This window comes from Equus quagga, chromosome 11 (assembly GCF_021613505.1).
Source record: "Equus quagga isolate Etosha38 chromosome 11, UCLA_HA_Equagga_1.0, whole genome shotgun sequence".
Classification (NCBI taxonomy): domain Eukaryota; kingdom Metazoa; phylum Chordata; class Mammalia; order Perissodactyla; family Equidae; genus Equus; species Equus quagga.
In genome coordinates, this window is record NC_060277.1 from 22,721,073 (window position 1) to 22,745,997 (window position 24,925).

At 45.0% G+C, this 24,925-nt stretch overlaps 1 protein-coding gene across 4 annotated transcripts in view; it reads left to right on the forward strand.

Annotated features, from left to right (window-relative positions):
* FYN (FYN proto-oncogene, Src family tyrosine kinase) overlaps positions 1-24,925 on the forward strand; it is a 204,764-nt gene that overhangs the window by 132,222 nt on the left and 47,617 nt on the right. For 3 of the 4 annotated variants that reach the window (XM_046675113.1, XM_046675110.1, XM_046675112.1), the window contains 2 exons: positions 16,852-17,109; positions 20,581-20,677. In XM_046675113.1, coding sequence (XP_046531069.1) covers positions 16,863-17,109; positions 20,581-20,677 — 344 coding nt within the window. In that variant the 5' untranslated portion in view covers positions 16,852-16,862. Of the gene's footprint in view, positions 1-3,375; positions 3,459-16,851; positions 17,110-20,580; positions 20,678-24,925 lie in introns of those variants that run through there. The other variant, XM_046675111.1, reaches the window with a different exon arrangement.

Sequence of the window (24,925 nt, forward strand, 5' to 3'; positions counted from 1 at the left end):
ATGTAGGCATCCTTCCTTAGGGTGTACGCATAGGAGTGGAATTACTGCTCATAGGATAGATGCATTTTCATCTTCACTAAATAATGTAAAGTTGTTTTTTCCAAAGTAATTGTACCAATTGGCACCCCACCAGCAGTGGATATGAATTCTGTTCCACATTTTCACCAGTACTTGGTACTGTCAGGCTGAAAATGCTGTCAATAGCATCACCTCTTCATGTATAATTTCAACATAGAAATGTAGGGGGAGAGTTTGGGGTAGGTTTTGTTTTCTTTGAAAATAAATGATGGTTTTGTCAACTAGCCTAAATGAGAAAGTAAAAATGCTCTGGTACCAAAAAAGTGATAAAATTTGTTTGTTTGTTTTGCCATGGGGAAAGAGAGCCAAAAGTAAGAAGGAGAAAGTTATTTGAGCCGTTATTTTAAGCTGAAGAAGAGTCTAATGTTTGAGGCACAAAAGTAATAATGAAAAGAATGGAAGGGAAGATTAACCAGCAAGCGTACCAGAAGAGAAACAGATTTGGTATGGTTGAAGTATGGTTAAGAAAAACAAAGTTTGGGGCCGGCCCTGTGGTGGAGTGGTTAAGTTCACACGCTCCGCTTCAGCGGCCCAGGGGTTTTACTGGTTGGGATCCTGGGTGCAGACATGGCACCACTTATCAGGCCACGCAGAGGCAGTGTCCCACATGCCACAGCTAGAAGGACCCACAACTAAAATATACAACCATGTACTGGGGAGATTTGTGGAGAAAAAGCAGAAAAAAAAAGAAGATTGGCAACAGTTGTTAGCTTAGGTGCCAATCTGAAAAAACAGGGGGCCAGCTCCGTGGCCGAGTGGTTAAGTTTGTGTGCTCCGCTTCGACGGCCCAGGGTTTCACCAGTTCAGATCCTGGGCGCGGACATGGCACCACTCATCCAGCCATACTGAGGTGGCGTCCCACATCCCACAAGTAGAAGGACCCACAACTAAAAATATGCAACCATGTACCAGGGGACTTTGGGGAGAAAAAGGAAAAATAAAATCTTTTAAAAAAAAAAAAGTAAACAGCTTAGTACGTTTGGAAAGGCAGGAATTGGTATAAATGATCAATTTGTTCTATAAGAGATACATAGATCCACTCTTTTTAGCAACATTTTAATTTTAGCAATGGAACTTATGTAGAAAATGCAGATCTTAAGTGAGAAGCAAGCTGGCAAGGAAATGAAGAGGGGGTTTGGAGGGGAGTGCCTTCAGGGAATGTGTGTCCAGATTAAAGATGAAACCTGGTGGAAAGCAAGGGTATGTAGTTATACGTAGTTATACCTAGGACCTTTTTTTTTTTTTTCACCTGGGCTGATAATCAGCATGTCAGGTCAGCCTTTGTCAAAAAGAATTATGGCGGAGCTGTTGGCTGGGCTCATTCCAAATGTTTACGATTGTTACTTGCTGAGTCCATTTGGGTCATATTGAACCAGAACCAGGGCAGAGCATGAAGCTACACTCGGGTCCTCATTACCTGGAGTCTATAAGGCAGCTCCCCAGGAGCTCAGCATGAGCTCTGGGCACAGGCTGGTCCTGCTTAGTGCTGGGACAAATCGCTGCTGCTCAGAGCTGCCAATTGATGACTGTTGCTGGAGGATGAGGAGGAGTTTCCATCCTCCGACTGTGGTGAGCCTGTAGATGTGAGCAGAGCTGTGATGGCTAAAATATAAACCATCTTCTCACATTAGCACAAAGAATTTGTTAATATTACATATTTCATGCAAAACAGGTGTAACTGCCACCTCTGCATCAAGTCCTGTCTGACTCAATGGAGTAAACTTCCCACAGTTGGAGGGGGAGGGTGGAGGCCCCTGTTTACCTCACACTCACCTGCACCTCTAACCCTAGCCCCTTCTTCAGGCTCCTCTTGTGGACATCAGAGGACATCAGTCCATGTTGGATATTAGCTGCTACATGCCCTTTTTAGTGGACACTTGTTTTTTACCAGATGTCCTGCATTGCAGATGTCTTTCCATCTATGTTGTCTGTCCTTGGGTTTAGGCAACCATCTACACAGCTGCACCACCAGCTTCTATCGGCCACTCCTCCCAGCCCCACAGATCTTGGGCTGCTTTTTGGGACAGAGCTCTCAGAAAATGTGACTTACAGAGTCCAGTAGTCAGTCACTTGTGCAGCAGCCTGGTTTCAGATCTTTATTCTCACATGCAACAAAAGCTACAGCTTTGCTACAGTTGGGGATGATTTACGAGAGGCGAATAATGCATAGACAGGTAGCTAGAATGGATAAAGTTGTTTGTCCAGCTGAGGAAGTTACTTCTTACTCAGATGCCTCTCTGTCCTCCTACGTGCAGTCTCTTCCCACTCTTGGCTTTGCTGTCTGGCTCTCCGTGCTTCTCTTTTGTCTATCAAGACCCAGTTTCAAAAAAAAAAAAAAAGAGACCTGGTTTCACTACCACTTAAACTAAATAAGTATCAGCTGGATAATGTACAAATGCTTTAGCCTATTAGCACATGGTTAAGAATATATGTCTTAAATTCAGCCAGGTCTGGGTTAAAATCCAGTTAAACCTAGCCATGAGGCCTTAGGCAAGTAACCTGACCTCCGTACACGTATTCCCCACTCTGTGAAATAGTGCTGATGATAATATTCAGTTCACGAGGCTGATGGATCGAAAGAGGTACTTTGTTTATTGCACACAGTGAAGCATCAGGCACCACAGTGAGTGCTCAGTAGAAGGCACACTTAGTTGTTTATGATCTGGCTTCATTTCCAGCCCCCTTCCCAGCTGCACATATCCGTTCTATTAAACTATAAGCTCCTTTTGAACAGGAGCCTGTCTCCTTCACCCTTAGAGCCCAGGGCCTTACAATATGCCTGGCACATGTTTCAGTGCTCCATAAACATGAGAACAAATCAAATAAGCCACATGGAACCATGCCGTACCACACCTCTGTGCTCTCTGATGTGCTGTCCCGCCCCCGCCTCACCTGGGCCAGTGTCTAGTGACCCTGACAGGTGCCGACCTGGCTGAATTCGGGCTCCCTCTGTGCTCCCTCCCCAACCCAAGTCCATAGATTGACCTGTCTGGCTTCCTCCTGAGTATATGTAAACTCCTCAAGGGCAGGAACCTCGTTTACGTGACTTTGTAGCCACAGCCCTTTGCACAGTGCCTGTCACATAGAGAGGATCAAAACATGCTTGCTGAATAAAGGCTGGAGGTAGGACTGGATGTAAATAGAAGGATTGTGCAGCGAGACAAGAATGCAAGGGAAATGAAACAGCCGAAAACTGGTGATTTGTTACTATAGTGATTTCTGAGTAACTTTTCTTTGGGGGGTGAGGGGGAAGTTTCTTTGTTCTTATTGTTTTCTTTTAAACTTCCTCATCTCCAGCAGCTCAGGAGGAGAACAGCTGTACCTAGCAACCCTAGGGAAGAACCAAGGAGAATTGGAGCCTGCATGTGATGAGCGGGGAGGTGGGTCAAGACCAAAGCATGTCACAAATACCTTAGCTGGTTGAGCAGATCAAAAGTTGTTCTTCATTTTAGCAACAAAGGGAAGTGGAGGGCATAGTCGGTCTTCTGAAAACTGCAATAAGCAAAAGCACTTTAAGCCATAGTACAAAAAATAAAATAAAAACTGTAGGACATAGCAATGCCCAGCTCCTGTCACATCGTTAAAGCTTTCATAATATGCCATGGTCCAGGCTCTGGCTGTGGCAGGGGAACATCAGCATTCATAGCCAAGCCTGACCACTTGGTCGGGTCACTCCATGAGTCCCAGTGATTGATGAGATTCAGCCTCCAGCTGTGGATAGTGGAGAGCCTGCCGTGCCTATCTGTGGACTCAGTTCTGCTTGAATGTGTGCAGGTGGGCGCTGGGCTCCTTCAGGAATATTAAGCTTGGTATGAATCCTGAGAGCTCTTTGTTGAGGCCCATTGGTCAACTGATGAGAAAAACGGGCTCCACAGTGTTGGAGTGATATGCTCCAGACCATATGGCTACTCAGCAGCCTTGTCCCAGGCTATGCCACTGCTTCCAGACCTTTTCTAAGCCAGGAGCCTGGTACTCCAGGACTAAAATGTCCTGGAGACTTGGGAACCAGTCCTAAGCAGGATCACTTTAAGAAAAGAACACTTTAAGCCATAGTACAAAAAATAAAAACTGTAGGACATAGCAATACCCAGCTTCTATCACATCATTAAAACTCTCACATTGTTAAATCTTTCATTCTCTGCTCTTTTATAAAAGAGCAAAGAAAATGGCTAGCAGCAGAGCATGCTTCTTAAAAGGCAGCGTGGGGCAGTAGCAAGAGGGTATGATTACATTAGACATGGACTCAGATCCACGTCCCACTGACTGGGTAACCCTGGGCAAGTTACTTCAATTCTGTGATCCCAAGTTTCCTTAACTGTGAAATGCTCTTTGAAGGTTGTTCTGAGGATTAAATGAAATACCGTATGTGAAGTGCCAAGCAGAAAATAAATTCTCAATAAATGGCAGCTATTGTTACCATTTGTATTGTTATCCTGCTAACCTGCCTTAATCCAAGTTTAACTGCCAGTATCAAAGGAGATCAGAACTCTTATTGGTTCTAGAGGCAGAGGGAAAAAAAATAAGTGGCTAACAGAGCCCCCTTTTGACCTCTGTGTTAGAGTTTTGTCCTCCTTGTGTTGGTTTACAGGCTACCTGTAATAACAAAAAGACCCCACCTTACTCCCTGCAAAACACAGTGGCTCACACCAGATGGATGTTCATGCCCCCTCGTGTCAGGGTCAGAGATCAGAGCTTTAAGTGGATGAGCAGCTGTGCTCCATGAGGCCACCCAGGGCCCAGGTTCCTTCTGTCCTACAGCTCTGCCATTCCCTGATGGGTTGCCATCCTCTGCCTGGTTGAAGCCAGTTCACCAGCACCACATCCACTTTCCAGCGCACAGGCAGTGGGAAGGACAATGGAAATCAACACTCCCTTTTAAAGGACGCAGGAGTTGAACACATCACATCCACTCACAACCAGTTGGCCAGAATTAAGTGACATGACCACACCTAGCTGCAAGGGAGTTGGAAAAATGAAGTCTTTAGCTGTATGACTATAGACCTAGCTAAAGCTCTGCTACTGTGGAGGAAGAGGAGGGATTTGGTGGGACAGCAAGCAGTCTGCCACACCCCTCCCCTGTCTTCATCCTCCCACTACTCACTTATTTTCAGTGATGTGGATTTGGGCTGTGTCCTTCAGGCCCCAGGCAACCCTGTCTGATACCAGAATCCTGCAAGCTCCCGGGAAGATAAACTGCTGTGCTGTCATCTGTAAAGAAATAATCTCAACCTCAATTACTCTGCAAGACAACACTAAAAAAAAAAAATCGTACTCTGCTTCGTTGATATGCCAAGTGTAAAGTCACTATTGAACTGCTTTACCATAAGTTTTATAAATGTATAAAATTTTATAAAAAGAAGTATTTACAAAATGTATGCCGATATATAAACCAAGTCTTCCCTTTTTAGATTTGTTGACAGAAGTCTGACTAGATTTCTATTAGCTGCCAAGTAGGTCATCAACAAGTGGGCTAGCCCATGTAACATGTGTTCCTCCCACACAAAGTGGCCACAATTTGTCATCCCAAATACTGGTTTTGTGTGCTGCTGGGGAAAGCACCACTGACTGCCTTCAGTGGGTTCCATGTTCTCTTCCTCTTATTTATTATCTCCCTCCTTTAATTTCCTTGTGTCTGTTTGGCACTCAACTCATGTTCACAAGAGAGACCTCTGGCGAAAGCTTCATTGTAGCAAGTCCCACGTGGTCAACCATCCTGGGCTCACCAGGGGTAAGGAAAGAAAACTCAAGGGAAGGCAGGACTGTCCTTATCTCTGTTAGGCGAGGGAGGAAGCTAGCTAGAGTCGGTCGGCCTCTCTCCTCCCTTTGTTCCCTGTTGTTTCTTATCCCAGTAGAGGCCATGGAATTAGAGAGGGGTATATTTTCTGTCAGTCTCTTTTATCAACATTCACACCAAAGCAGCTGCCGAGAAGCTCTGAAACTCTAAACCACCACAAGGGGTGCAGAAGTTATGGCTGCTGGTGTTGCTGATTACTTGCAACTTGAGAAACTGCCAACATAAAGATCCAGAGGAGAGGGCACCGGGCTTCAAGTCATTCTTCAAAGAAAAGACGTCAGCCTCTGTTTCAAAAACAATGCAAATGGCCTCACCACCAGATTCTCAGGGCACTAGATTTTGATGGGCTCTGACTTCATAACCACGTAAGTGATCGGTGCAAAAGGGAAATGTGGAGACAAGGAACAGAAACATGAGCCCAAGGACAAAAAGAAGCAAAATTTCCTTATTCAGATTCCATTCTGTTTCTCTAAAGGAAATGAGTCTTCTTGACCGGAACTGATGAATTAAAGGGAAAAAGAATTCACTGTTTTTTGAAAGGATGATCCCACATTTGCAGAATCTTCTGGCAAGGAACTTCCACAGAGACTGAGAAGATGGGCAGAGCGGGTTTTTGTTCGGCCTTGGAAGGAGAACCTCCTCAGCTTTCATTCTCTGCGTTGGCAAGGAGGGGGCGTTGATGACGCCTGTTCAAACAGCCGCTTTGTGCTAATGTGTTTTCTTGTGGCTCCGCCAGGTGACAGCCTGACCCTTGGGCCCTCAGCCAATTCAGCCCAGAAAGCCAGTCTCTGCCACTGTGGCCCAGATGTGACACTGACTTTCCTGTTTCTCTTCGCCAGTTCATGAATAGAAACCCACAGTTTTGTTTTTATTTTTGTTTTCCTGTAGTTGTTTTTATTGAATAGGGCCAAGGAGAGTGGAAAGATGCTTGACCGAATATCAACATTGGAAGAAACATCTTTGTTAGATCTTTTGTGTTTCTGAAAAACTTCAGGTCACATAAACCAGTGTTGCCTACTGTTCTATGCCCTGCTTGGATTGCCCCAAATTCTAGGGACTGTGGCTCAGAAATCAAACCATCAAAATACCAGACTGAATGTTCCAACAGGAAAGGGTAAAGGCAACAAGAGGAAAAGTGAGAGGAAAATACAGAATTTTTCTGCCTGGTGCCCTGAGCAAGTCCCCTGCCTCCACCACCAGCAGGCATCCAGAGAATAACGGTGCTTTACTCCATCCTCCCCACCTTCTCAGAGCCATGCCAGCCTGTGGTCTCCTGGCCCTCACCCACAGAGAGGTCCTGCAGGTACCGCAATAACCAGAGCTCCTTGGTTGGGTTCCAAGGTTGACTTGAATGAGTACTATCATTCTGAGTTTGCTGGGCTTCCCCATGTAGCTAGGAACTCGGGGCCCGAAGGTTCTCAAGAATGCACTAATCCCACCATCCCACTCATGATTCTGTTATCCCAGATCTTGCCACTTGCCACCTAGATTGTGTGTTACAGCTTTGCTTAATCCATCCCCTTAGTTAGATGTCTGTGGCTGTTCATCTGTGTGCGTTCACACCCACTCCCTGCACCGCTCCCTCACTGCCCAGTTCCCTGCACAGATGTTGTGAAGACACACTCAGAAGTCCCTCTATCCTTTGGTACCTTTCACGCCTTCCATTAGGAGAGGTTGCCTCTTAACAGGCTTTGAAATAGATCACTCTCTCTCCCTCTCTTCATTTTTCAGTTCACGAAACATACTTTATCAATGTATAGTTGTTATCAACTTATATACAAATTAAATAAGAAACTGATAAGATTAAAGGGAACTTTCATATTAAAAAATGAAGATGGTTTATTCTCATTATAAAAACGGTACATTCTCGGTATAGAAAATCTGAGAAATCCCCTACACACCACCAGCAAGCATCTCAGTATCTTTCCTTCCAAAGAATTTTATAGGCATTTGTTATATAGTCTCAATCATGTGATCCTTCTTAACATAACATGAGCATTTTTCTATGTTACTAATAATTTTATGTTAACAGTTTTAATTTCTGTTTAACTTTACATTGTGGGCATGCCTTACAATTTACTTAGCCACTGCCCTCTTATTAAACAATTAGCAAGTTTTCTAATTTTTCAAATTCTAAATAACACTTCATAACCTTTTTATATGCCTTTTTTTTTTTAAGGATCTCTTTAGCAGAGATTCACAGTCAAAGAACAAACCCATTTTTGTTTTTTTGATAATATTGCCAGATTGGTTTACAAAAAGGTTATCCACTAATTTCTGGTCTTCTCTCAGCAGCGTATGAGAATATTCATTTCAAGGGAGCTTTATCACTCTTGGGCGGACTTCTTTTTAAAATTTTTTTAACTTTAAAGTGAAAGTAACTCACTAATCTAAATTGTGTTTCTTTGACTACTACTGAAGATAATATTTTCCCAAATGTTTCACAAGTTGTTTTTCCTTTCTTTAAATTGCTGATAGACATGTGTTCCCATTTACCTAATCTTAGGGGGGTTTTATCTATATAAATTCCTTGTATGTTTATTAAAATATGAACCCAAGAGAACTGGAAGCATATATCCACTCAAAAAGCTGTATGTGAATGTTCATAGCTGCATTATTCATCAGAGCCAAAAAATGAAAACAACCCAAATGTTTATCAACTGACCAATGGTCGTCAACAGGTGGTATATCCATACAATGGAATGTTTCAGCCATAAAAAGGGATGAAATACTAACACAGACTACAACGTGGGCGAGCCTTGGAAACATCATGTCAAGTGAAAGAAACTAGTCACAAGAGGCCTCATCTTGTATGATTCCATTTCTATGGAAATGTCCAGAACAAGCAAATCCATAGAGACAGAAAGTAGATTAGTGGTTGCCAAGGGCTGGGTTGAGAAGGGAATGGGAAATAACTGCTTAATGGGTACAGGTTTCTCTTGGGGGTGATGAAAATGTTCTGGAATTAGATAGTATTAATGGTTTCCTTTGTAAATATATTAAGAAACTCTTTAAGAGGGTGAATTTTATGGTCTGTGAATTATATCTCAATAAAAATAAAGTAAGCTGAAATTTTAAAATACTAACCACAAGGAACTTTGATCCAAAAAGGGTTAGGGGAAGGCCTGGAAAACTTTACAATCTGTGTTCTAATTCTTTCTGAGCCCTTTGGCACAGAGAGTTAAAGCATATCCTTATTTTCTTCACCATTTCACTCTTGTCTTAACCCTGAGCTCCAAAGTGAAGTGAATGGAAGAAGAAAATGTCCTTCCGTCCCTTTGGAGCCTTTCCACGGTCTGGTGTTAAAACCTCATTTGGCCATTTGGGTTTGGGAATGGTTCCAGCATCGAGCTGACTACAGTGCTAAATCTCACCATTGGGGTCTAATGCTTCCATTGCTTCTTTATGAAGTGCTTTTGAATCTCTGGGCATTGGAGAACGGAAGGTTATGCAGAAGGGAGAGGAGCACATGCCTCAGGGACGTGAGCTGCTGCATCCCAGCCCACGGGTCATGTGAACAAGACAAGCCAGAGGCGGGGCAGCCAAAAAAATATTCTAGGTGCCAGGAATGTGGCTTTTTCTTAAAGTAATGTGGCATTAAGAGTGATTTATATGAGTTCAGTTCCCTTGCTGTGTGGTATAGAACAAAATCCATGCTCCTCACCCTCCAGAGGACCTTTGCAAAGTCATGCATAAATGATCAAATGAGTCCAACTGCACCTTTTATTATTTCTGAAGCAAAGCTTTGATCTCATTTTTAAATAAGCTCTGTCCTCCCCTTGTTGCATGTGGCCAGTGCCTATATTGTCTGTATTTCTGCTTTTACATCAGTTTTCTCACCTCAGAGATAATAGTATTTTATGACTTGTGTTTGATGGGGGTAGGGGGAGCTCACCCTCACAGGACTCCCCAAAGAGTAGAAATCTGTTTCTTTGTGCTTGGAAGAGGCATTACATGTATTGCTCAGTTTATGCAGTAAATGTGTTCCAGAAAGTTTTGCCTGTAAAGCAAATCATGTTTTAAATGCAGTAGGAAAGCTCACTTTTATACCAAGGACACTGATGCTGACTCCTTCATGGTGTATATAAATACCCCACCACGTCTAGGAAATATCAGGAAACCAAGGGCTGCTTTAGTGCCATTGGCTCAAGCATTCATTAAGATGCCAAACCACATCAAGGAAGCTGGTGATTGACCACACCTGGCGTGGGCCCGGCCCGCTGTCTCAGGGGGTGGCGTGTGAATGTGGGGGAGTGAGGCCCAGTCCCTGAAATCAGGGCCTCCATTAGTCATGCACATGAAGTTGGGTTCTGTAGAATCAGGGGACCTTCCCCACAGGTCTCCCCTTCCCCTCCTCCCACCGTTGTGCCCACGCCCTTGTTTAGACTGGCCAGAATTCCATGGGGCAGGAAGCAACTCTAGTATAGTGGCTCCACGTGCTGGCCATGGAATCACTCTGTCTGGCTTCAAATCCCATCTCCACCCCGACAGAGCTATAGACAGATTCCCAAACTTCTCTGTTCCTCCGTTGTAAAGTGAGAGAAAATAACAACACCTACATCTTAGGAATGTCATGAGAATTTAGTGAGACGCCATGTTCCAGTACATAGCACGGGGCTGGGCTTGCAGCGAGCCCTCATTTGAGAGTGGTCATCACTGCTGAGATTGGAGCCTTCGTCTTCATTGTGCCCCATCCCACTAAAATATGTATTAGTTTTATGTTGCTGTGTAACAAATTATTACAAACTTAATGGTTTAAACAATACCCATTTAGGGGCCGGCCCTGTGGCCAAGTGGTTAAGTTCACGCACTCAGCTTCAGCAGCCCAGGGTTTCACCAGTTCAGATCCTGGGCACGGACATGGCACCACTCATCAGGCCATGCTGAGGCGGCATCCCACATACCACAACTAGAAGGACCCACAACTAAAATATCTACAACTATGTACTGGGGGGTTTTGGGGAGAAAAAGGAAGCATAAAATCTTTAAAAAAAAAAAAAATACCCATTTATTAGCTCACAGTTCTGTGAGTGACGAGTCTAGGCCTGGTGTGTCTGAGCTCTCTGCTCACAAGGCTGAAATCATTGTGTTGACCAACTGTTTTCATCTGGAGTCTTGACTAGGGGAAGAATCTGTTTCCAGGCTCCTTCAGGTTCTTGACCCAATTCAGGTCCTTGTGGCTGTAGGACTGAGGCTCCCATTTCTTTGCTGTCTGCCAAAGGGCTGTTCTCGGGTCTTAGAGGCCACTCACATTCCTGGCACCCCATAGCCACCTTTATCTTCAAAGCCAGCAGTGGAGAATATCCCTCCCACAGAACACCCCTCATGCTTTGAATCTACTTCTCCAGAAGGAGTCCTCTTCAAGGGCTCGCCTGATGAGGTCAGGTTCACCTAGGATAATCCCTCTTTGTTGAAGTCAACTATGCTAAATAAAATAGCCTAATCACGGGAGAGAGGATCCCACTGTACACAAGTCCTGGGGATGATTGAGGGCTCATCCACCAGGAGCAGGCATCTCGGGCACACTTTAGACTTCTGCCTGTCACACCACCTCTCCAGCAAGGCACATATTTTTACTCCTTCCTTCCAGTGGGCAGCAAAGAGAATGTTCCCTCATTGGCAGGGTCCTGCGTGTTCTTTTTTTAGAGCTGGTCTGGGGCTACCGGCTGGACCCAGTACCAATGCTGTGTGTTGCTCAGGCCTCAAGTTTTTACATCTCCAAAGTGCCACCCCAGCTGTGATATTTTCCGTGCTTCAGGACCTTGGGGCGTGTTGTGCTTCCAAGAGTGTCCAGCATGGTCCTGCTTTCTCTGCAGCCTCCCCAGTCATCCCTGGCCCTTCTGTCCTGGCCGTCCTCAGAAGACAGCACTGCCTGAACTCCCTTGTGGGGTGTCAGGACTCAATGTCCTATGAAGAGGAAAGCCACATCGTAAAGGATTGAAAGTGCTGGGAAATTTGATTGACAGGTTCTGTGGTCCAACTGCCATTGCTCCCAGTGTGGCACTCGTCTGTCTCTAAAGGCCCTGCTTCCAGCAGTTACACGATGAAAACTGAGGCAAGGCCTGCCTAGACTTGCAAGGGATTCCTGTTCCCCATTGCGAATGTAGCAGCATACCTCAGTTTGGTTCCTAGGGGTGTTTCCAATTGTACAAGGATCAGGAGTCCCCTGCCATGAATCTTCTATCAGAAATCAAGTCATTTCTGCTGTCTCTGCCACATCTTATCCTTTCACCTCATGTTATTACTGGTGACTGAAAGTGGGGTTTGCTCGTTAAGCTACCAGTTTTGCTTTTCTCCCAGACCGGTGTATGAAAGTGTACAGTCGATCTACAATTCAGCTTTAAATTCTCTTTCCACCGTCCTCATCTCAGTTACTTGTATTGGTTTCTAGGTTCCCTTCTTATTCTTTTACTTTTATTCTGATACCTGCCCATGTAAAGTGGAAACCAGCTAAAGGGATGGCGATTGATCCCACCAGGAAACGTCCCACATCAGAGTACAGGCCAACGTGGCTTTACCTGTCACTCTCCAAAGTCTGGGCTGTCAGGAGCAAAGATGGCAACATGTGCCCAAGGGCTGTCACTTCTCCACTGCCACCTAGGTTGGTTTCTGAGAGAAAAGTGCCTACACTGCTGAAATTGAAGTTATTTGTTGTCAGTTTCACCTTTCCTCCTCCTGCCATCCCTCCTCTGTCTGCTCATTTATGTGTCTCAAGAGAAAGCAGTTTGCTTCTGCAGAAGACTGCCAGTGGCCTTCTCCCTTTTTGGTACCCAGATCTTACACACGCCTGAAACCTTAGAAGTCCTGCGACATTATAACCTGAACCTGCAGGTGTTGCTTTATTGACGGGCATATGAGGAAACGTGAGCATATCTGTGTTAATGTGCATCTAGCAGACCAGATCATGCTCTGTGGCGTCGGTGGAGGATCAAAGCAGCCTGAGCCCAGGGTAGTGGATAGATACCATTCTTTATGTCAGCTTCAGTCAATCACTCTAGGACTATGTGAAGAAGGATCCTGAGGCTGCACATGGCATAGCACCAGAAAGTGCTCTGGTCAGTTGATGATGTCTGCCATGCTCACGGGAGCAGAGTGTGGCCATCATTGGATTCTTTCTTCAGCAACTCTTTCTCTGAGTTGCTTAATGCTTTTGGCACATATAAGAAGATCTGCAGGACTAAGGACATTCTAAGTAAGTCAGGTTTTACTTGCATAGTAGAAACGGAGCCCCTCAGTTTGCAGAAGAATTGGAGAATAGGGGACTTCACAGCCATAATCCAAATACCTTGACCACAGACATAGGATCCTATTGGTCAAAGTACTTGTCCATCAGTTTTTCCAGGGATAGCAACACACAGAGAACCACGGGTATGTTCATGGAGTATGAGTCACTGATCAGTAACTCCAGGGCCCTACTTTTGGAAGGGCATTATTCAGTGTTTCCCAAAGCCCCACAGATCTTGAGCAAGTGTATTAGTGCATTCTGTGTTCAAGATGGACCTACAGCATTGGCCATAAAAGCCACACCACAGAACTCTCCGTAATAAAGGATGTTTTTATTTTAACCCGAAGGCTCAGAAGTTTGCCTCATGGCAAGGAGCCTGAAGTCACAGTGAGTACCACTCATGTAGCACCTTCTGACTCTTCCATCAGGAAATGGTTAGTCTGACCGCCCCAAGTGGGAAGAAGAAGACTGCGAGCTCTTACACAAATATTTTCATTGTGATTAACTTTTAATGACTTGAGCCTGCATTTACTGATGTATTTTGGTTTCTTCATGTCTGTCAGTGAAGGGAAGAGGGTAAGCAAGATCTGTGCAGAGACATTCCTTACTCCAACTGCAAATGCATAAAGTCATAAAAAGCTGTCCCTTCTATAAAAGGGAGTTGTTTTCTCCAGAATGATTGTGATTGAGTTTTGGGTTTTTTGCATTTAATCATTTAACAAATATTTATTGAGCTCCTACCGTGTGCCAGGCACTGTTCTGGACACTGGGGATGCAATAATAAAAGAAAAACTAAAAAATAATACGTCTTCAAGGGGCTTACAATTTGTTCCCTTCTGTTATTTCATAGAATTATATACTGTCAGCTGTTAGTCGTTTATTGCAGTGGTAATGCTTTTTTTGGGTGGATTTTGGAAGTTTGGTTTTTTCTTAGTTTGGTTAGATGTAGGGTCCTGTTTCAGCGGGGTTCTGATGTAGAGTTGGGCTGGGTTTGGTTAGAGTTGGAGGAGTAGTTTATAATGAGAGTTCTCATTGGTTTTAGATTGTTTTCTCAATCACAAGGAACAGGCTTCTGGAGAAAAATCAGAATAGTTCATGTCAATTTTTTAAATTGCCTCCTTCTACCTCACATGTCTATTCTCCAAGGCCGGCCTTCTGCGCTGCATGTTAATCACATGCACGTAAGAAACAGTTGTGCAACTATTTCGAAGATAATAGATATAAATTCTTTCCATAAATCAGGATTTCTTGACCTTAACTCTGTTAATGTTTGGGGTCAGGTAATTCTTTGTTGTTGGAGGCTGTCCTGTCCATTATAGGATGTCTAGCAGCATCCTTGGCCTCCACCCACTAGGTACAAGTAGTACCTCTTACTCCTGAGTTGTGATAACCAGAAATGTCTCCAGACATTGCCTAATATGTCCCTTAGTAGGGGAACACATTCACCCCCAGCAGAAAACCATTGGTGTAAATGGTGTGATTCTATAATTCACGTTATCACATCCTCTAATTACAGTAGATCAGTAAAATCCCTGAAAAAAGCACCTGGGACAGGAAGTGTCTTCTGTCTGGCCTTTGTAGTAGCTTGGAACCACTTTCTGCCATGAAAGAGTTAATATAAAGTGAGCAAGATATTTATCAGTCTTATGAAGCAACACCAACAACAAATGGTGAAGTTCCTTCAGTAAATCATGCCTTGGAGATATTTTGCATTTCCTATTGGAAACTTGTTAAAATCGTGTTCGTTTACCGTAAGTTAGAGAACATGTTGGACACAGTATACTGTAAGTTCCTCTCAAATGATTTACGTGTAAATGTGTTCCAGATTTGGTGATCTCAGCTCAAGCAGTAGGCAGCTCATTTCCAAACATTTGCATTCTCAGGAACTGACATTCAATTCAATAAGTATTTATTAAAACATGTAATGTGAGAGGGCTTTAGAACAGTCTGATATTGTTTCCAAGACCTCGTCCAGCAGAAAAGCAGTGCTCAGAACTGTGCCCCCCCGAAAGTGTCCCTGTCTGACATGGCACTCCCCACTTTGGTTTGCAAGATACTGTAGGAAAGCTAGCTCTTTCATTCTCCTTCACCGCCTTGTCCCTTCCCGTCCTGTACCAGCTGTGCCCTCCCCAGTGAATACGTGTAATTACACATGATGTCATGTGTTTCTTCTTTGGTTCTCTAGTCCCAAATGGGCCACTTTTCAGAGTCTTGGTGCAGACATCCATTGCGCATTGTATGTACTCCCTGTCAGTTTGGCAGAGTATTGCAGTCCAAAGCGGGGTCCTTTAACCCACTTAACTTGGATTTCAGAATTGTCTTCACTTCTCACACCTACCAATAGATGCAAAAATGCAGGGCAAACTTCTGATGAAAGACTCTGGAAGAAGAGTTGGTCTTGATGCAGAGAGAAAGGATGAAATTGAAACATAGTGAGCTGGAGAATCTTCGCTCTTTCCATTGCTCTTTCCTGAACACCTACTTGTGCCAGGCCCTGGCAATGTAACTATGACAAAAATGGACAGGGCCCTGCTCTCCTGGAACCCACAGTCCGCTGGGCAATGAGACAAGCGGACAGGCCAGGTTTTAATATCGTGCATAGGTGCCATAATGATGGAAATCAAGCTGCCATGGGAGCATTTAGGAAAAGCACCAGCCCAGCCTGGGGGAGGGTGGGGGGAGCAGAGCAGGCTTTGCAGAGGAAGTGGTGTCTTAACTGGGATGAGAAGGGTACGTTGAATACCAAAGGGTGGTGAAAGAGTGTTCAAGGCCACATTCCGAGGACTGAAGGAGCAAAAATGGAAGCTTTGAGGCACTGAGAATTTCGGTATGTTTGGAGTGTGAGACAGGAAGTGTGAGAAGTAAACAAGGAGAGGCAAATAAGGATACTTCTCAGGATTCTGACTTGAGCAAGTAGGTTATTGGTGGCGCCATGTACTGAGATGAGGAGCACAAGAGAAGTAGGTTCTGAGGAGTATGGGATGACAACAACGCAAGTTTTTAACCCACCACTAACTCTGGCACGTGGGGGGTGATTTCTTTAAATGTTTTCGAAAGATGTCAAAAGCTAATGGAAATTTGGAAAGTTAATTAGCAGCTTTAAATGGTTTTGTTACTTTAGGCTATCCTGACATCCTGCAAATATACTGAGACCTCTTAGTTTCTGCCAATTTTATTTTTTATCCAGCAATCATTTCTTAATTTTGATACTCATCATCATCTTACTGCTTAAAATTTACCAAATATGTGCCTGAAGGGTGGTCCCCATGAGTGGAGATGTGTGGTGGTTGTTCTGGGGCTGTGTTCTGGCTTTTCCAGCTCACCTCTAACCTCTTCTTCAGACTTCCTTTGCCGTGATGGAGGTTTTTGTTCTAATAGAGCACAGACTCACTTTCTAGAGCATACATGATTTTTTGAGATGACTAAAGAAGAGAATTATAAGTAAGTATTATCGGGCTGTCTTTCAGCAGGTGTGTGACATTATGGAATTTTAAGGGGTGCAGACCTCATTTGAGGAAAACTACTACAAAGTGAACATTGAACTCTGTTGATCCCATCACCCAGAGCACGTGAGCAGCGAATGTGATTGTCAAGTTAAGGGTACTGAGATTCCTTCTAACCATCACCCCTAGCCACTGCTTTTCCTCGTACCCCCTCATAGGCCTGAAATGTCCAAGGGTGATCCTTTAATAGTCAAGCAACCCAACAAGTACCAAGCATCCAAGTTCAAGTGCCTCCTTTTGGTTTTCGGCAGGAATTTAGATAATGGGCTGTGTGCAATGTAAGGATAAAGAAGCAACAAAACTGACAGAGGAGAGGGACGGCAGCCTGAACCAGAGCTCCGGGTACCGCTATGGCACAGACCCCACTCCTCAGCACTACCCCAGCTTCGGCGTGACCTCCATCCCAAACTACAACAACTTCCACGCAGCCGGGGGCCAAGGACTCACCGTCTTTGGGGGTGTGAACTCTTCGTCTCATACTGGGACCTTGCGTACGAGAGGAGGAACAGGTAAGAATTAAGCTGCTCGTAATTGTTTTTGGCAGTTGAATAACTGTGCTCCAGTCAGCTTTCTTTGGCTGAGGATTTAACGTTTAAGGTTTTCGTCAATCTCTACCTATCCTCCAGCAGATAGGGAGCTGTAAAAAAATGCCAGAACTTGATGTACAAATCAAAATGCTGGCTACGGTAGCTCGGAGTAACCCCAAGTGGCTGCTCTGCGAGAATTCTGCATGCGTCATGACATGCAGCTTCTGCTGAGGTGCTTCAGGCCGACGGCTCTCGGCCTTGGCCGGCTGACTCTGAATAACTAGGGCAGGTTTTTCAAAATACAGAAGCCTGTGCTCCATCCTGGATCTTTTGAAACTCCAGGACCGGATGTGAGTGTGAATGTTTTGCGTTCTCCAGATATTCACGCACTCCTCCCTCCCATCCCCTGGTCAAGAACCACTTCACAGGGGTAACACCTTCTCCCTCATGTTCCTAATCTGCAGCCTGCCTGTCACTTCCCAACCAGTGGGGTCGTTTGGCAGCATTATTTTTTGGCCATTGGTCTTCGTTGATTCTCTCTCTGATCTTCCATCATCTTCCATATGACTGAGTGTATCAGCCCCCAAAGTATTTCCGTGTATCTTTCATATTTTAAAATTGAATCTATGTATCCTTGAGGGATCTTTCTCTCTCGCTCTGTTTTAAGTTTCCTTCTCTTTCCCACCACAAGGCTGTGTTTTACTGCCATGTGCATTTGCTGACTTAGCTAATACTTTGTAAAATGTCTGGCATGCATTCTCAGACATATGCTTTCTGAAATATTTGTAAGTTATCTCATGCATCCTGAGTCTTCCAAATCTTCCCCCAGTATGTGAATCATGGTAACTAGATATTTGGCATCATTTGTTCCAAAATTGTTTTGTTTATTACAAAAGTTTAAAGAAATATACATCAGCCATGATGTTTGCAGAGCCTCTGGGAGCAGATGTCTTATCTCAGGGCCCGTTGTGCCTTTTCACCTGGGGAGTTGGCACCACTGAGGGCTTGGCAGGGTTTTCTTCCCTCCGCATGCAGCAGGGCAGTGTAGTCATATCAAGGACCTGACCCAGAGCTCTGCGTTATGTCCTTGTGTTATGGTCAATCTGGCTTTCCCTATAAAGCAGGCCTTGCATGGCTGAATGCTTGCTGGGTATCCTTGCTCATCCCTTCTGCCTCCCTGGAAGGCATCTGGGATGAAGGGAGGAAAGAAAGAGGCAGTCGGGCAGTCTAGGGAAGACTGTCTCTTGAGGATGCGGGAGGAAAAAAAGAACCAAAAGTGCACCCAGCACGTGCTTCCTGTGCCTGCTGAGTGCTTTGCCAACCAGACTCTGAATTCTGCTGACACAGACATTGACCTTGTTCATTCATTCATGATGCTGGATATGAGTCCCTGTGTCTGCAGGTATCATTCATAAAGTCACTGGAGAGGGCTACTCGCCTTGAACATGGGGGTCTATACTGTAGTCAGGGACAATCTTAGTATAAGAGGCCATCTGGTCCCATAGGTTAAAACACTATACCCCCCAAATGTTGGCACATTTTTCTGCCCTGTGTTATTTGGCTTTATTATATATATATGTCCTTCTCCCCACCGCTGCTTTAAGGCCCAGAACAGTGTCTGTGTGTCCCTGTGACCTCCTTTGACTCTCCCCTCTGTCCCTAGAAGATAAAAACACCCAGTGAGAACTTGCCAGCTGAAGCAGGGAGACAGTGGCAGAGTGGAAGTGTCCATCCTCATGTGCCTTGTCTTCCACACAATGGAGCTTGGGTTTGTTTTTAAATTATGTAACGAAGGGAATCTGTTAATAGAGTGCTAAATGAGAATCAGCATGACCTTACAGGCCCCTACTTTTCTTCAAGGCAATCCTTTTCTAACTTTTCAATGAAATCTAAAGAAAGGAGGACAGTTGCCAAATGAGCCCTGCTTTGCATGGTCAGACCTTCTGAATGCCAACTCTCCCACAGGAAGTCTCTCTTGGGATGGATGGAAAGAAAAGCTCACCTCCCTCTCTGGTTCTTGAGGAGTCCCATGGGCACATCTGTTCCCTTGGAACTACTGACACAGCAAAATAGCAGCTTGGTGAAGAGTAGAATCCATGTTGTGCGTTCTTTAGGCCACATTAGGCACTTGGAAGTGTGTGGAGACCAAAAAAGAAAAGCTGGAGAGCAGAGAAATGGAATGTATTAGTTATCAATTACTGCATAACAAATTACCGCAAAACCTGGCAGCTTTCAAACAACACACATTTAATATTTCGCAGTTTCTGTGGGTCAGGAATCCAGGAATGACTTAGCTGGGTCCTCTATTTCAGAAGCTCTCACAGGTTGCAGTCAAGGTGTGTTGGCTAGGCTGTAGTCATCTCCTGGTTCAGCTGAGATGGATCTGCTGCCAAACTCATGTGGAGTTGGCAGGACTCAGTTCCTCATTGGCTGTTGGCCAGCTCTTGGTCATGTGAGCCTCTCCAGGATGGCAGCTGGCTTCATCAAACTGTCCAAGCCAAAGTGGCAATAGAAAAAGTCTGCTAGGAAGACGGAAGTCACAATCCTTTGTAGCCTAATCACTTAGAGACATCCCATCATCTTTGCCATGTTCTGTTGGTTGGAGGCAAGTCATTAGGTTTGGCCTACACTCAGGAAGGGGATTGCACAAGGGCGTGAATACCAGGAGGTGGGAATCATTGAGGCTATTTTAGAATTCAGCCTATGGTATGGAGGAAGTCCTAGGCCAAATGGGACGGCTGGATATTCTTTGCTGTTGATAGCAAACTTCCCCAAGGCAGGAAGGGCCTCTGTGGGGAGTCAACCAGATGAGAAGACCTCAGACGGGTATGAGGAAGAGTGAGTACTTCAAGTCAGTGCAAGGATAGGTGGCTTCTAGGTAGAAGGAGAGAGAGATGGAGGGAGTCCCCAAAGCGATTGCAGATGCCAAGGGCAAGACAGCCTCTAACTGGGGTGGACATTTACCGAGAGGGTCCTCTCTGAATGTCCCCTGGCTGCAGAAGGAGTTTCCTATTACGTTCTACATCACCAGGTGAAAGAGTGATTCATTTTACCCAGAACCTAATGTGGGATCCTGAGCGAAGGAGACATGTGTCGAATAAAGGCTGTCTGTAGTGCTGCAGAGCCCTGCAGATCTGAACTATGACGCCGCAGCTGCCCTTCGGTAGTGGACATGATATCTGTCTCTTCCTGAGGACTCATTCAGAAGTGTACAGAGAACAGTCCTTTAACTCCAGGGTTTAGTCAGATCAAATAATGCTTCCCCTACAAAGACTAAAGCATAAATTCAGCCCCGCAACTCTGGTTTTCACACATTAATTACAACACTGCATCATGTTATCAATGCTGATTAGATGTAGATTTTTGAGGATGAGGTTTTAGTGAAGATTTAATTTCTTGGAATTAATTTCCCTTTGTGTAATAATCTCTCCCCTTTTGATTTTGTTTTGTCAGGAGTGACCCTGTTCGTGGCCCTTTATGATTATGAAGCACGGACGGAAGATGACCTGAGTTTTCACAAAGGAGAAAAATTTCAAATTCTGAACAGCTCGTAAGTTTGGAGAGCAAGGGGGAGGTTTGCATGCCTTTCAGACTGGGAAGCAATTCTTGTGTTACCAGTCTGTACCTTTTCAGATATCTGAAATGCTAGATTCATTAATTCATAGCAATTTAACCTGAGAAAAGAAGAGTCAGTGAACAGTGTCGTATTTTATGGCACTGAATGTCCAAGGAGCTTTTGGGAGGATACCACAGTAGCAGGGTCAGTGGTTTGGGTTTGGGTTTAAAGGTTGTAAAAGCACCAGCCTCGCCCTCTGCAGATCTACAGTTTCAGAGGATTGGCGCGAGGCTCAGCTGCCAGCATCACCCTCTCTCTGCCTTGAGATTTCCTTCACATTTCACATGCTGCACTAGCTAAGCCCTCACTTAAGGCTGGCAACAAGTTCCTTCTGTTTTCAAAACTGCTAAACATTCGATTGGTGAAGCCTATGGAGGCGTTTTCCCATAATGAAAATTTGCGAGTGACTGAATTCTTTGTGACGTGGAAGGAGAAGTGATTTCGCCCACTCATGAGTGACTACAATGCATGCATTTTAAACGTGGTCAGTAGGAACAACAGTTAAACAGACATCAGGGAGATTTCAAGGGTGAGAATCACTCACTTTTCAAATCCTACATTGGATACCTCCATCAGGAAGAGTAAATATGGGCCAGATTTCCCTGTCACTTTGGAACACTGCCTCTCTTAGGTTAAGGCAGTGTGCATGGACAAGGGCTCTCAAAAAACCAGGCTCCGAAGAAAATGGTGATGTCCCACAGGCCTCCTCCATGTGTTTTCCTTGAGTTCTCCTTGTGAGCACTCCCCAGTGGTTGGGAAAGAATGCCACTTGCGGGTAGAGGGAAGTTCTGTGCCTCTAGGTCTGGTTGCTCTGTCTTCTGTTCCCTGAGCAAACTGGATTTCCTGATGGTGGAAGGACCTGAAGCCTCGCCCTTCGGCTTTCCCGAGGGATGAGCAAGGGCAGGCGAGAGGCAGCCCTGCTCACACTGCACATCCCAGGAAAGAGGAGTGGCCATTGTAACAGGGCCCACTCCCTTAGGCCCTGAAAACTGCCTCCTTCGAAAGCCTACCCCTTCCCTGAGATGCCCCCAACTCTCAGGACCGTACACTGAGTAAATACCACCTGTGAACAGCAAGAACGAAATTCTTCCCATAAGAGGCCAGTGACTCCTCTGGACACCAGAAGACACTGCGTGGTTACAGGGTTGTGGTTTTTTTAACTATTATTATTGTCATCATTAACAGGGCCAGGAGTGGTTTTTTTTAAAGATTTTTATTTAAATATATGCAGAAAAGGGCACATATCGAAAGTGTGCATGGAGGTGGTCACACAACAGTGTGACTGTGCTTAATGCTGCTCAACTGGACACTTACAAAGGGTTAAAATGGCAAATTCTGTTATATGATTTTACCACAATTTTTAAGAAGTGTACAGTTTGCTGGATTTTCACAAAGTGAAGATTCCTGCACAACCAGCATCCAGATCAAGAACGTTACCTGCCCTCCCCACCCCCGCCACCACCACCAAACCCTCCTCCTGAAGCCACAGTAATTTTTTTTAAATAGTAAACAGCTGCCGTTTTTGAAGGCTCCCTGTGTGCCAGGCATGTGCTAAGTTGCGAATGTTCTCATTTGTTCTTCACAGCAACTGTCTGAGGTGGGTCTCATAGTCATCATTTGACATATGAGAAGCCAGCGGCTCAGGTTAGGGAGTTGCCCAGGTGCAGGGAACTAGCAGGTGGCAGAGCCAAGAGGGGACATGCAGGGACAGCATCCTGAGTGCAGCATCGGGTTTGGTCTTGGAAAGGCCCAGAGACCCCATCAGTGGGGACTGAACCCTTTGAGCTCCATGAAGGTTTGGAGGGTTTGCTGGGAGGCGGGGCAGGAGGGAGTTTGCCGTTGATCTCCCGGATTTATGGTTCCTTATTGTTCGTTTGATTCTCAGATGAATGCTTCTTGTCAGTCTACTAGCTTTGAATTCTGAAATACACCCCTCTTCCCCTCCCCATTTTATGTAATTGTCCCTCCCTGCCACGGTTGGTTAGAACTTTTAGCCAACTCCTAGAAGGTCACACCTGGGGAGGAGTAAGTACCACACACAGCTCTTCTTCTGTAGGGTTCCTCCACACTGTAAGTGGACCCACGTGTCAGGTTGTAGGGCCCTTGGAAAGCCAGTCCTTGCCACAGTCAAATCCGTGCCTTCTTCCTTTGTTAATCTGGATAGGATCTATGATGGCATCCAGTTGACATTTTGGAGAAACATTCAAGGAAGACCCAATCTATCTCAGTCTCTATTTTGTGATTCACGTGCCTGGCCTTCACTGTTTACAGAGGGCTTGGAGCTTCTGACCCTGTTCTCTTAGAAGAAAATATTAGGGGCCGGCCCAGTGGCGCAGCGGTTAAGTTCGCACATTCCACTTCTCAGCGGCCCGGGCTTTGCCGGTTCAGATCCCAGATGTGGACATGGCACCGCTTGGCAAGCCATGCTGTGGTAGGTGTCCCACATATAAAGCAGAGGAAGATGGGCATGGATGTTAGCTCAGGGCCAGTCTTCCTCAGCAAAAAGGAGGATTGGCAGCACTCAGCTCAGGGCTAATTTTCCTCAAAAAAAAAAAAAGATGTTACAAAGGGTTTTTTTCCCTTTAATGTTCTTCCTTCTTGCCAGTGGAATTCCTCATCCCACGTGCCATTTAAATGCCCTTTTTCAAGATTATGGAGAAAAAATAAGGTTTGTGTAACAAATACGATATCCTGAAGCTGAGGGTAATAACAGAGAAGAGAAAATCGTGAAGGAAAAACAAAGCAATAATACAGAACCAGATGGCAGGCGGCTCGTTCCCCCTCCCCCAACCTCTCCCAGCCCCTGGCTCTCATCCGCTGAAAGAGGGCTGGGGCTCTGTTCTCCCTGGGGCAGCTGCCACACCTCCCAGTGTGTGTGTCCTCCCACTCCTTTCCCCGTCAAGACACAGAAGCGCGAGGCCACAGGGCTGGCTTTTGTGTTTCAAAGTGCAGCATGAACCATGTGGTATGCGTGTGTGCAGGTGCCCAGAGCCAGCAGCAGCCTGGGCGGGGTGGGGGGGCGGGGGGGGGGGGGGGCCCTTTGTCAGCGGGGGGGGGGGGGGGGGGGGGGGGGGGGGGGGGGGGGGGCGTCCATTGACCTGTTGTAAGTGCTCAGTGTCGTGTATTTGGACGTTGTTAAACTTGAACCCATTTTGCAAAATATTTGAATTCATCTGTTTTATCCCCTATTTTCACATTTCATGACTAGTGATTTACCACCCAGAAACAGTGACTCTTTAAAATATTATATGTGTTTTACACGGAGTGGAATAATAGTACTCATTGCGTAGGGTGGTGACTCCTTTAAAGTTCTTTTCATCGTAATAAGAAGAAATCCTGGGTTAGAGCCCCCTCCGAGCATTTGATAAAATTGTTATGGATATGCTCTCTGAAAGTAAGATGGGCAGTGAGCAAATTTAGAAAGAATCCAGCATTTATAATAAAAATGCTCCACAGCTCGGCAGATCAAGGCTGACTTCTGTTTGCAAATGCCACTTCCTGGCTCCATCGGGGCTCCCGGCTCCTGGGACCACAAACCCTGTGAGCAACTTTGGGGACTGGAAACAGGCTCTTTTAATAAGTCTTTAAATTAGAGGAACAGGGGGAGCTGTTATAAAAGCTTAAAAGCTGTTCTAAACTAGAGCCAGAGTTTAAATCATCTATTTGAATCAGAGCAAGACAACAGTTAAAGAAAATCTCACCAACTCTAAATTAGTGAAGTATCTGAACAGTTTAAAGAAATGCAGCTTTAATAATGCTGGTTACCCACAACAACTCAAGTAAAGAAATAGAAAGTAGCATAGTAAAAAGATCCTGTTTTCCTAAATCAAGATGAATGATTTGTAAACAGTGTATTATTTATTTGTAGGTAAATTGGGCTTCTAGTGTATTAAAAAATAGTTTATTCATTTGCTGAAAAGATTTTTTGATGGATCTTTTGAGTCTGGTCCAGCCTCTCTGGGCACAACATGTGAGGTTTGCGCCACACTACATCGTGTCCTTGTCACCTCATATTTCCTTTGAGGGAGAAAGTGACCCTAGATGGCCTAGAAAAAGAGAAAAGGATTTTATCTTTCTCATGAGTAACTGAAAACCCTTGTGAGATTAATGGAGTCACTGAAGAGAAAATCATGAATTCCTAATACATGACTTTAGAATGAGCTGATAGTTGGATTCTAATCT